Below are 12,123 nucleotides of genomic sequence, written 5' to 3'. Positions count from 1 at the left end.
TTATTGGCTCCACAGACAATTAAGTTTTATCTTTGTTTAATTGAAGGAAATTCTGAGACATCCAATCATTGATATGTTCAATGCACTTACTCAGTTATTGTACGGGATTATAGTCCCCTGGTGATATGTTTATGTAAATCTGTGTGTTGTCTGTATAATTATGGTAACATATTTTGTTGTTTTCCATAATCTGATCTAGTGGGCGCATATAGATGTTAAACAGAAGAGGCCCCAGAATGGAACCTTGGGGAACTCAGGGGCTGAAGTTAATCCTATCATGCATTGGGTAGAGAGAGACGCTGGACAGATCACCAACCTCTCCATCACACACACACACACACACACACACACACACACACACACACACACACACACACACACACACACATACAAACACACAAACATCAGTTCAGTTAATTCTACTGTGTTGCCAAATGACATTGAAAGCAGCCTTATGTGGTGCTGTATTTTGATTATGTTTTTAACGTTTGTGTGTTAGTACATTGTCATATTGTGATACACAATTTTGTTGTCTAAATTAATGACAATGAGATCTATGACCTAAAATTTCTCACAAAATGAGGTGTGAAATATGTGAGGGAGTATTATCTGAAAACTAGTTTTGGTTTGATATCATATGTTACATTACCACTCTATATATTTATAACACCATTGACGGTTATAACACCATTATAACACCATTGACGGTTTCAGAAAAAAACGCTCTATATCTATCTATCTATCTATCTATCTATCTATCTATCTATCTATCTATCTATCTATCTATCTATCTATCTATCTATACACACATATATACATATATAATCCAGTAACAGCTGATGATTGCTTATGGCATGAAGCAGGCTTGTACTGTCTCATAAAGAATTTACTTGACTCACTGGATTATTTTGCTCCTTATTTGTTGAGCACTTTCCCTACTGTTGAGTGTTTCTTTTAACAAAGTTTTATAGATAGATAGATAGATAGATAGATAGATATAGATATATATACATATGTATGTATGTATGTGTGTGTGTGTGTATGTATATATATATATATATATATATATATATGCAAAATTTCCCTCTGATTATTCTGATAATATTAATTTCCATATTGCCATCACTGCATTTGTTCATATCGTACCAGTTTACCATTCATTCACCCAACGTGATAGGAGTGTGGAGATGTTTAGGACTTTGGCTTTAGTAACTATCAGAAACTACCATTCACATGTGTTGCGCAGTTCTTGCTTTTTGTTTCTTCAGAGTGAATTAAACCTGTCTCAGTTCTTATAAGCTCACTTCTGTGTCCGAGGAAATGTTGATCCCTGCTAACAGCACAGCTGTTCTTAATTGGGGTTGGCCTGAAACCCTCCATCTATAAAAATTAATTCATAATCTCAGTATTTGTCTTCTTTATCTTTTGCTCCACAGATTTCTACATCAGATCCATCAAAGACTGGGCACAGTAGACGTACAGGACCAGATAGTAGCTCTGGAGTGAGAAACAGTCCCTCTCTCTCTCTCTCTCTCTCTCTCTCTCTCTCTCTCTCTCTCTCTCTCTCTCAAATTCAAATTCAAATAGCTTTATTGGCATGAACAGAAAATATGCCATTGCCAAAGCAGTTTGCAAAAGACTAAAACATTACATCACATAATAAACACATCAAATTCACATTACATCACACATTAATACATAGGTGTCATCACATAAGCATGCTCCATATCTTTGCCCACTGAAGCAGTCAACCCCTTTATTCCTCACTGCCATACAGTACAGTGCAACAAATGCCACACAGTTGAATGCAGTGACTCAACAGCATATATCTTGGGGGTCTCACAGTGGTTGTGAGTCCTGCAGGCTGTGGCAGGCAGATATGTATTTAGCTGCCAGAGGAGCTGCTGTTCCTTCACCAGGAGAACTGCCAGTTTCTCCTCTGGGCTTAACAGTAGGAAGTTTGGTGTTTTCTTGGCTATTTCCCCGAAGTGGAAGTCTCTTACTGACGAGAACTTCTCACAGTGGAGGAGGAGGTGCATCTCTGTTTCTACCTCCCCTGTCCAGCAGTGACCACATATACGCTCTTCTCTGGGTAGCCATATTTGTCTGTGTCTTCCTGTTTCTATAGCCAATTGGTGGTCACTGAGCCTGTATTTGGTCAGGATCCGTCTCTGTTTTGTATCTCTGACAGAGTGGAGATACAAAGCAGAGACGGATTTTTGTTCTCTCTCCCTCTCTGTCTCTCTCTTTCTGTTGTCCGTCTGTCTCTCTCTGTCTACTCTCTCTCACTCTATCTCTGTCTAGCTCTCCCTCTCTCTCTATCTGTCTGTCTCTCTCTGTCTGTCTCTCTCACTCTAACTCTGTCTGTCTCTCTCTCTGTTGCTCTCTCTGTCTATCTCTCTCTATCTCTGTCTAACTCTCTCACTCACACAGACACTCACACACAAAATCATGAAAATATACATGCAACATGCATGCAGATGTATATACAGTCATGCAACGCATAGCCACATAGACCATTATATTTTTAATAATGCAAAACACACATTTGCATGCACACATACGCACACGTACACACACTTGTGCCACTTTTGATGCATCAAATGGATTTGAGCCATGTGATCAACACCAAATCTCTCATTGATTTGAACCGAGGCGATATTCAGTGTTAATATTGAGTAATATTAAGTTGTATTTTTATGAACGTGTGTGTCTGTGTGTGTGTGTGTGTGTGTGTGTGTGTGTGTGTGTGTGTGTACATGTTCCAGGTACCTTGTACAGCTGCCGTTTATCGACCAGACACGTGTGGGAATCTTTGGAGAGGTACGCTGGTTTTTGTCAAAGTCTTTGCAAGCGGTGTGAGATTCAGTCCGTGGTGACAGACATACTGTCTGTGGTAACACACTGGCTGAACTGGTTGTTAACATGCAGCATATCCAGTACAGATGTGTGAAAACCTCAGATGAACTGAATGGTGTTATCTGTATGTTCTTTGTTTTTTTCTTTTATACTGTTTTATCAGTATCAGTGAAGATGAAAGAGATTTATTTAAAAAATTTCAGACTGAAAAAGACAGACAGACAACCTGTCAGACAAGGTTACAGACAGACAGACAGACAGGGTTACAGACAGACAGATGGGGTTACAGATAGACAGGGTTACAGACAGACAGACGGGGTTTTGGGGGTCCATGGGGTTCATTGAAGTGCTTTCCTTTCAGGACTATGGTGGCTACGTGAGCCTCATGATGCTGAAGCAGACAGACAGGCTGGTCAGATGTGCAGCGGCTCAGTCACCCGTCGTCGACTGGACCATGTACGGTGAGGAAAGACCCCGTTAGCCACCTGTGTGTCAGACACACACACACACACACACTATGAGAAAACACATGTGTGTATCTTGTGACTGTAGAAACCTTCAGAGCTGGGCAGTAATTCTGTGTGACCATACATCTGTCTCTGATATTGAATGGGGATGAAATCAGTATATTGTCATTTCAGGATATTCAGTCTTGTTGTCTAAATTAATGATAATGAGAATTTATGACCTAAAATTTCTCACAAAATGAGGTGTGAAGGGGCGTCCGGGTGGTAGTGTAAAGTGGTAGTGTAAGGTGGTAGTGTAAAGTGGTAGTGTAAGGTGGTAGTGTAAAGTGGTAGTCTGAGGTGGTAGTGTAAGGTGGTAGTCTGAGCTGCTAGTGTAAGTTCGAATTCCTGTGTTTCCTCTGGCTTGGTCAGGCATCCCTACAGACACAATTGGCCATGTCTATGGGTGGGGAGCCAGATGTGGGTATGTGTCCCGATTGCTGCACTAGCGCCTCCTCTGGTCAGTCAGGGTGTCTGTTCAGGGGGAGGGGTAACGGGGGAATAGTGTGAAACTCCCACGTGCTACGTGCCCCTGTTGAAACTCCTCACTGTCAGGTGAAAAGAAGCGGCTGGTGACTCCAGATGTATGGGAGGAGGCATGTGGTAGTCTGCAGCCCTCCCCGGATCAGCAGAGGGGGTGGAGCAGAGACTGGGATGGCTCGGAAGAGTGGGGTAATTGGCTTGAGGTGTGAAATATGTGAGGGAGTATTGTATGAGAACTAGTTTTAGCTTGATGTTGCACTTTCCATTACCAGACAGTTCAGTGTGTTGAAGCTCAGCTGGGTTCTTACACATGGTGTTTCTTACACATGGTGTATCTACATGTGGAAGCACACATCATGATGTATATTGATATGGTGTAAAATCCAGCTCTGCAGAGGAGAAGCAGTTTTTAGTCCAATTGAATAAAAACTCAACCTGGAGAAAAGCTACTGCAGTGAGTCTCAGATCAGTGTTCAGGTTTTACTTGTTAGAATATGACATTTGTAATTTCAGGGTGTGTGGTTTTATTCTCTGTGTAATCCAGTTGGTAGTCACATGGTCCTGGTTGGGTGCAATGCCAGGATGTGTGTTCCATCATCATCTCTGCAGAGAATCCCCCTATATCAGTGTTTCAACTGTTTTTAGTGTCAGTTTTGTGTGTGTGTGTGTGTGTGTTTATATATATATGTGTGTGTGTGTGTGTGTGTGTGTGTGTATGTATACATATATATATATTTGTGTGTGTGTTTGTGTGTGTGTGTGTGTGTGTGTGTGTGTGTGTGTGTGTGTGTGTGTGTGTGTGTGACACAAGTAAACCCTCATATTTCTGAGGTGGTAGTCTGAGGTGGTAGTGTCAAGTGTTAGTTTAAGGTGGTAGTGTAAGTGGTAGTGTCAGGTGGTTGTGTCAGGTGGTAGTTTAAGGTGGTAGTCTGAGGTGGTAGTGTAAGGTGGTAGTCTAAGGTGGTAGTGTCAGGTGGTAGTCTGAAGTGGTAGTGTAAGGTGGTAGGTAGTCTGAGGTGGTAGTGTAAAATGGTAGCGTCAGGTGGTAGTTTAAGGTGGTAGTGTAAGGTGGTAGGTAGTCTGAGGTGGTAGTTTAAGGTGGTAGTCTGAGGTGGTAGTGTAAAGTGGTAGTGTAAAGTGGTAGTTTAAGGTGGTAGTCTGCGGTGGTAGTGTAAGGTGGTAGACTGAGGTGCTAGTGTAAGGTAGTAGGCAGTCTGAGGTGCTAGTGTAAGGTGGTAGGCAGTCTGAGGTGGTAGTGTAAGGTGGTAGGTAGTCTGAGGTGGTAGTGTAAGGTGTTATTGTAAAGTGGTAGTTTAAGGTGGTAGTGTAAGGTGGTAGTGTAAAGTCATAGATTAAGGTGGTAGTCTGAGGTGGTAGTCTACATAAGGTGATAACAGAGCCAGTAACTTGATGAGCTTGTGGGACTGACTTCAGATTACTCCTACAGGAGACTGACAGGAAACACTAAACATTCTCTTTTCTTTCAGCCTCGGCATTTTCAGAGAGATACTTCGGCTCGCCTTTGACCGAAGACTCCAGATACCAAGTGAGTCGCTGCCATGGCTCATCTTCCTGTCACCGGGGTTGCTGTTTTGTTTGTTGTTTTCAGAGCTCTCATCTTCCTGCCGTCTCTCCTCATGAGAGTGATGTGGCACAGCAGATTGCAAAACAGCAAGGAGGTCACACTGCTGAGGCCTGTGATCACCTTATGGCTGCTCTCTGTGTGTCTGTGTGTGTGCGCGCGCGCGTGTGTGTGTGTGTGTGTGTGTGTGTCTGTCTGTCTGTCTGTCTGTCTCTATGTGGGTGCATGGGTGTGTGTGTGCGTGAGAGTGTGTGTGTGCGTGCTTGAGGGTGTGGGCTTTTGTGTGTGTGTGTGTGTGTGTGTGTGTGCTGACACGTTTACATGTATGTGTGTTGTTTGTGTATCAGGTTGGCGTGCAGCCTTGTCTTTACATGTGCATCTGCAGCATATTGTTTTAAACTGCTTTATAACGTGTGTGTGGTTTATTTCAGGCAGCAGACACGTGTGTGTGTGTGGGTGTGTGTGTCTGACAGGTTTCACACAAAAGAAACAAGTCTTCTTTGTTTTTATGGGTGTTCACATTTAAATAAGGAACTACAACACACTGCCATTTGATTTGGGTTTGTTAATGTTTTCATTCTTTCACCTGTTCTTGTAATAATAATTTAAAAAAAGGGTCCGGGTAGTGTAGTGGTCTATTCCATTGCCTACCAACACTGGGATCGCCGGTTCGAATCCCCCTGCTACCTCCAGCTTGGTCGGGCATCCCTACAGACACAATTGGCCATGTCTGCAGGTGGGAAGTCGGATGTGGGTATGTGTCCTGGTCGCTGCACTAGCGCCTCGTCTGGTTGGTCGGGGCGTCTGTTCGGGGGGGAGGGGGAAAACTGGGGGGGAAAGCCTGATCCTCCCACGCGCCACGTCCACCTGGTGAAACTCTTCACTGTCAGGTGAAAAGAAGCGGCTGGTGACTCCACAAGTATGGGAGGAGGCATGTGGTAGTCTGCAGCCCTCCCCGGATCAGCAGAGGGGGTGGAGCAGCGACCGGGACGGCTCGGAAGAGTGGGGTAATTGTACGGGTACAATTGGGGGGAAAAGGGGGGAAAGAAATCAACAAAAACAAAATGGACCTGGAAAATAGATATACACCGCTTCATCAACTGTGTCCTTGTAACATAATCCATGTGTACTAGAACACAGCTGCAGTGTATGATGTTTGTCTGGCTCCACATGGCTGCTTCAAACCCAACCTGTTTAGATGGATGATAGAGAGAGCGAGAGATAGACTTATTCCACCACGTCTCCTCTTCTTCCTTTTTGTAGCAACATGGAAAAAACCAGAAAGGTGGAGGGAGGAAAAAAAAAAGGAAAATGGGCGGAGGGGGGGTTGACGAGGAATCAGTCATTTCTCCTTCGTGTGAAGGTTGTGGTGGGTGTGTGTTTCTGTCTCCATGTGGGTTTTCTGATATCTGGGCCAGAGGAGCTATTTCTGACTCCCACAGCTGGGGGCCGGGGCCGTTCAGATGACACCCGGTGAGGAGAGAGAGAGAGCAACATTCAGAGGGACAACGTCACTTGACCACTCCTCTGAGAGTCAGTCACAGAGAGAGAGAGAGGACAGTATCTAATCAAATCAAATCATATCAATTTTATTTGTATAGCCCAATATCACAAATTACAAATTTGCCTCAGTGGGCTTAACAGCAACACAACATCCTGTCCTTAGACCCTCTCATCGGATAAGGAACAACTCCCTAAAAAAAAACCTTTAACAGGGAGAAAAATAGGAAGAAACCTCAGGGAGAGCAACAGAGGAGGGATCTCTCTCCCAAGATGGACAGCGTGCAATGGATGTTGTGTTCACGCAGTTTACATAATACAACATTGAAAGAGGATAACAGAATTATAATGGACATAAAATTTATGAAGAATACGATGCACAGGATGCCAAGCAGTGTCTAGATGCCAACAGAACAGTCCAGGGCCCAAGCCACGCGCCCAGCATCATCAGTTAAAATTAAAAAAAAAAAACGTATGTGAAGAGAGGAAGGGCAGGCAGCATCCAAATGGCGACCACCGTCACCACGGAGACCTGGGAGGAGAACCAACTGCACGTGCATGCAAGAGAGACTCACATGACACCATTCAAACAGAAACAGAGAAAGGAGAAGACATCATTCGGAGAGAGAGAAAAGACATGTTAGAGAAGAGAAGTTTGCAATAGTCATTAGTCCTAATCAATTAAGTCATCAACTAGTCATAATCTATACTCTGTAATCTATACTCGATAATCTCATCGGCAGAACAGTGGTTGGTAAATTCATTGAGACAGAAAACCAACCCGCCATCCAGTATAGGTTGTGAAGCACTCAACTTAAAGGCAACTAATTGTAAGCTAAGGCAAAAAGATGAGTTTTAAGTTTGGATTTAAAGGACTCAACAGACTCTGATTGTCTGATGGGAGCAAGCGGTTATTCCACAACAATGGAGCCTGATAGGAAAAGGCCCTGCCACCAGCTGACTTCTTTTTAACTTTGGGTACACACAGGAGCCCTGTATTTTGAGAATGAAGAGCTCGAGATGGCATGTAAGGTTTAAGGAGATCAGACAGGTAAGATGGGGCAAGCCCATTTAGGATTTTATAAGTCAGCAGAAGCACCTTGTATTCTGATCTAACAGGGATAGGAAGCCAATGAAGGGAGGCAAGAATTGGTGTAATATGGTCAAATTTCCTAGTTTTAGTTAGGATTCTAGCAGCAGCATTCTGAACCATCTGAATACTTTTAGTACTAGAATGTGGCAGACCTGAGAACAGAACATTACAGTAATCAAGTCTGGATGAAACAAATGCATGTATTAGAATCTCTGCGTCAGCCATGGAGAGAAAAGACAGAATTTTAGCTATGTTACGTAAGTGAAAAAAGGCAGTCTTGGTGATTTCTTTAATGTGCTTATCAAAGGAAAGGCTGGGATCAAACGTAACACCAAGATTTTTGGCTGCCACACTTTGTGAAACCACAGAGTTGTCGATTGTTATCGTCACTTGATCAAATTGGTGTCTGTGTCTAGCAGGGCCAATGACCAGCATCTCGGTTTTATCTGAATTTAAAAGCAGAAAGTTAAGTGACATCCAGTTTTTCACAGTAGCCAAGCAGGCCTCTAAGTTAGTGATTTGAGTATGATCATCAGCCCTTATAGGCACATACAGCTGAGTATCATCAGCATAGCAATGTAAATGTATTCCATAAATGTGTATAATTTGGCCAAGAGGTGTAATGTAAAGAGAGAAAAGTAGAGGACCAAGAACTGAGCCCTGAGGCACACCATATTTAACGTCAGAAAATTTTGATATAATATTATTATAGCAGACACAATGTGTTCTTCCGGATAAGTAGGATTTAAGCCAAGAGAGAGCTAAGCCAGAGACACCAAAATTACAATTTAATCTATCTAAAAGTATACAGTGATCAATGGTGTCAAAGGCTGCACTGAGGTCCAGTAGTAGAAGCACAGAAGTGGAATCAGAGTCGATAGCCAGTAAGAGATCATTTACCACTCTGGTCAGAGCAGTTTCAGTGGAGTGACAGGGCCTGAAAGCTGACTGAAAAGGTTCATATAGATGGTTTTCTTTTATATGGGTCGAAAGTTGTTGATAAACAACTCTCTCTAGTACTTTAGAGAAGAATGGAAGATTAGAGACTGGTCGATAGTTATTAAGAGACCCTGGATCAAGGTGCGTTTTTTTAAGTAGAGATTTAACCACAGCTGTCTTAAGACTGCTGGGAACAATGCCAGTAGTAAGAGATAAATTAACGATGTCTAGCACTGTAGGTCCAAGAAAAGGCCAGAGGTCTTTAAAAAGTTTTGCTGGTAAGGGATCAAGTAGGCAAGCAGTTGGTTTAGAAGCTGACACGAACTTAGTCAAAGTATCAAGAGAGATAGTCTCAAAAGCTGTAATAACTGGAACTGTCAGTGACTCATTGTGTAGATATGAATTTAGTAAGACAGGATCTGTAGGAGTAGATGGAGTTGAAGAACTAATTTTGTTTAAGATCTCATCAACCTTATTGCAGAAAAAATCTAGAAATTCATGGGCTGTGAATGGTGAGCAGCTAATAAACGGCTGCTTTTTAGTAAGTTTAGATAGAGTGTCAAAGAGAAATCTGGGGTTATGTTTATTAATATTTAATAAGTGAGAGAGATACGATGTTTTTGCAGTAGATAAAGCACGCTTGTATTTCAATAAACACTCGTGCAGCGATAGATAAAAAACTTCCAATTTTTATTTTCGCCATTTACGTTCCAGTCTCCTGCAGGTCCGCTTAAGAGCACGTGTCTCATCTTTAAACCAGGGTGTAGGCCTCTTTAGTCGCCTAGCTCTGGTAGTGAGAGGTGCAACTGAAATCGAGGAGACTAGAGAGGGCCACGTTTAAGTCACTAGTGAAGTTTTCAACAGAGTCATTTACCACAGTGAAAGGAGCCAAGACTTCAGGCAGCTGCTGGCCAAATGCAGCTACAGTGGAGGGACCAATATGGCAAGTGGCAATTACATCTGTGCTGACATTAACTGGACAGGCCAATAATGCTTCAAATTTGATGAGAAAATGATCTGACACAGCAGATGTGGTTGGTAAGACGTTCAGATCAGAAACAGCTATTCCTTTAGATAAAACCAAATAAAGGTGTTACCACTGCAATGAGTTGACTCTTGAACAAACTGAGTGAACCCAAAAGTATCAACTAGTGCCAGAAAGGCTTTACTTAGAGGATCAGCAGCCTTGTTCAGATGAATTTACCAGTCAATCTTCATTCCAATCCTCACCTATGGTCATGAGCTTTGGGTAGTGACCAAAAGGGTGAGATCGCAGATATAAGCGGCTGAAATGAGTTTCCTCCGTAGGGTGTCTGGGCTCAGCCTTAGAGATAGAGGAGCTCGGACATCCGGAGGGAGCTAGGACTAGAGTCACTGCTCATTCATGTTGAAAGGAGCCAGTTAATGTGGTTTGGGCATCTGATCAGGATGCCTCCTGGGCGCCTTCCGTTGGAGGTTTTCTGGGCATGTCCAACTGGGAGGCGACCTTGGGGTAGACCCAGAACTCGCTGGAGGGACTACATGTGCAATCTGGCCTGGGAACGCCTTGAGATCCCCCAGGAGGAGCTGGAGGGTGTTGCTGGGGAAAGGGATGTCTGGAGTGCCCTACTTAGCTTGCTGCCACCATGACCCAACCCCGGAGAAGCGAATGATGATGAGATGAGATGAGATGTAAACACCTTACCTCAATTATTCACCTCAGTCATATTATTGACTGCATGTAATCAGTCAGAAACAGTTTGACTGTAAGATAGTATTTGCCAGATGGTTCTCAATCAGGTCCTCAGATACCACCAGTACTGCTGATTCTCTAAACTCCCAAGGTAGTCACTCGCATAGTTGACACTTGTGTTTGTGTGTGTGTGTGTGTGTCTGTGTGTGTCTGTGTGTGTGTGTGCAGGCGTCTAAGGTCCTCCCCAACATGAAGGGTCTGCAGGGAGGAACTCTGTTTCTGGCTCACGGAACCGCTGACGGTACAAAGTCTTCCTTGATGTTTACACGAAACCCTCCATAAACAAATCTCATATCCCACCTGAGTTTGTCGGTCAGTATTTCTAAAACATCGTCGCTGTGACCTCACAAACCTGCTCAGCGTGTGTCTTGACATGTGAGACAAGTCGCAGTAGTTCTCTCAAGTTAATCTGGACAATTCAAATAAAGTAGCTGTAAAGTTTTTTGAATACTCTTTTTCTTAAAAGTGACATAAGAATAAGAGCTTTCGAAGGTGTCCGGGTTGCGTGGCGGTCTATTCCGTTTCCTACCAAGACAGTGATCGTAGGTTTGAATCCCCGTTTTATCTCCGGCTTGGTTGGGCTCCCCTACAGACACAATTGGCCGTGTCTGCGGGTGGGAAGCCGGATGTGGGTATGTGTCCTGGTCACTGTATTAGCGCCTCCTCTGGTCGGTCGGGGCACCTGTTCAGGGGGGAGGGGGAACTGGGGGGAATAGTGTGAACCTCCCATGCGCTACGTCCCCCTGGTCAAACTCTTTGTCAGGTGAAAAGAACCGGCTGGTGACTCCACATGTATGGTAGGAGACATGTGGTAGTCTGCAGCCCTCCCTGGATCAGTAGAGGGGGGTGGAGTAGCGACCGGGACGGCTCGGAAGAGTGGGGTAATTGGACAGGTATTATTGGGAGAAAAAGGGGTAAAAATCCAAAAAAAGTGAAACAGAGCTTTTATCCATCATTAAGTCAAGTCAGGTTTATTTGAGTCCTACATCAGTCTTCCAGTCTCAGGCGGTTTTGAAACAAATGTTAAAAGTGAGAATCAATCATATAAAGTCATACTTTTATTACAGCAGATCCTACTTTTATTCCTTTTTCTGTCCAGCTAATGTTCATTTCCAGCACTCGGCAGAACTCATTAAACACCTGATAAGGACCGGAGCCAACTACACCATGCAGGTAAGACCCAGTCACACTCCACTTTCCCACTTCCTGGATTATGTTTGACTCCATTTTTTATCTCAAGGCTCATTTATGTGTGTGTGTGTGTGTGCGTGTGCGTGTGTGTTCTGGGCTTTTGGGACAGATTTATCCAGATGAGGGACATTTTCTGTCACAACGCAGCCGGCTGCAGCTGACTTACTCTCTAGTAGACTACTACAGAGAATGTCTGCTGGACGCAGCCTCACTACTGAGCCAGCACGATGATGACTGA

General features: G+C 43.6%; 1 protein-coding gene across 1 annotated transcript in view; it reads left to right on the top strand.

Annotated features, from left to right (window-relative positions):
* The window catches only part of LOC130131363 (inactive dipeptidyl peptidase 10-like), a 47,831-nt gene extending 35,708 nt beyond the window's left edge, over positions 1-12,123 (top strand). The window contains exons 21-27 of the mRNA XM_056301030.1: positions 1,437-1,502; positions 2,769-2,823; positions 3,221-3,320; positions 5,336-5,394; positions 10,863-10,935; positions 11,794-11,867; positions 11,995-12,123. Of these exons, the coding sequence (XP_056157005.1) occupies positions 1,437-1,502; positions 2,769-2,823; positions 3,221-3,320; positions 5,336-5,394; positions 10,863-10,935; positions 11,794-11,867; positions 11,995-12,123 (556 nt within the window). The remainder of the gene's footprint in view (positions 1-1,436; positions 1,503-2,768; positions 2,824-3,220; positions 3,321-5,335; positions 5,395-10,862; positions 10,936-11,793; positions 11,868-11,994) is intronic.

The sequence above is a fragment of the Lampris incognitus genome, chromosome 21 (assembly GCF_029633865.1).
Source record: "Lampris incognitus isolate fLamInc1 chromosome 21, fLamInc1.hap2, whole genome shotgun sequence".
In the NCBI taxonomy this organism is placed as follows: Eukaryota; Metazoa; Chordata; class Actinopteri; order Lampriformes; family Lampridae; genus Lampris; species Lampris incognitus.
Note: the sequence above shows the minus strand (reverse complement) of the source record. Positions and strands in the feature narration are given on the sequence as shown.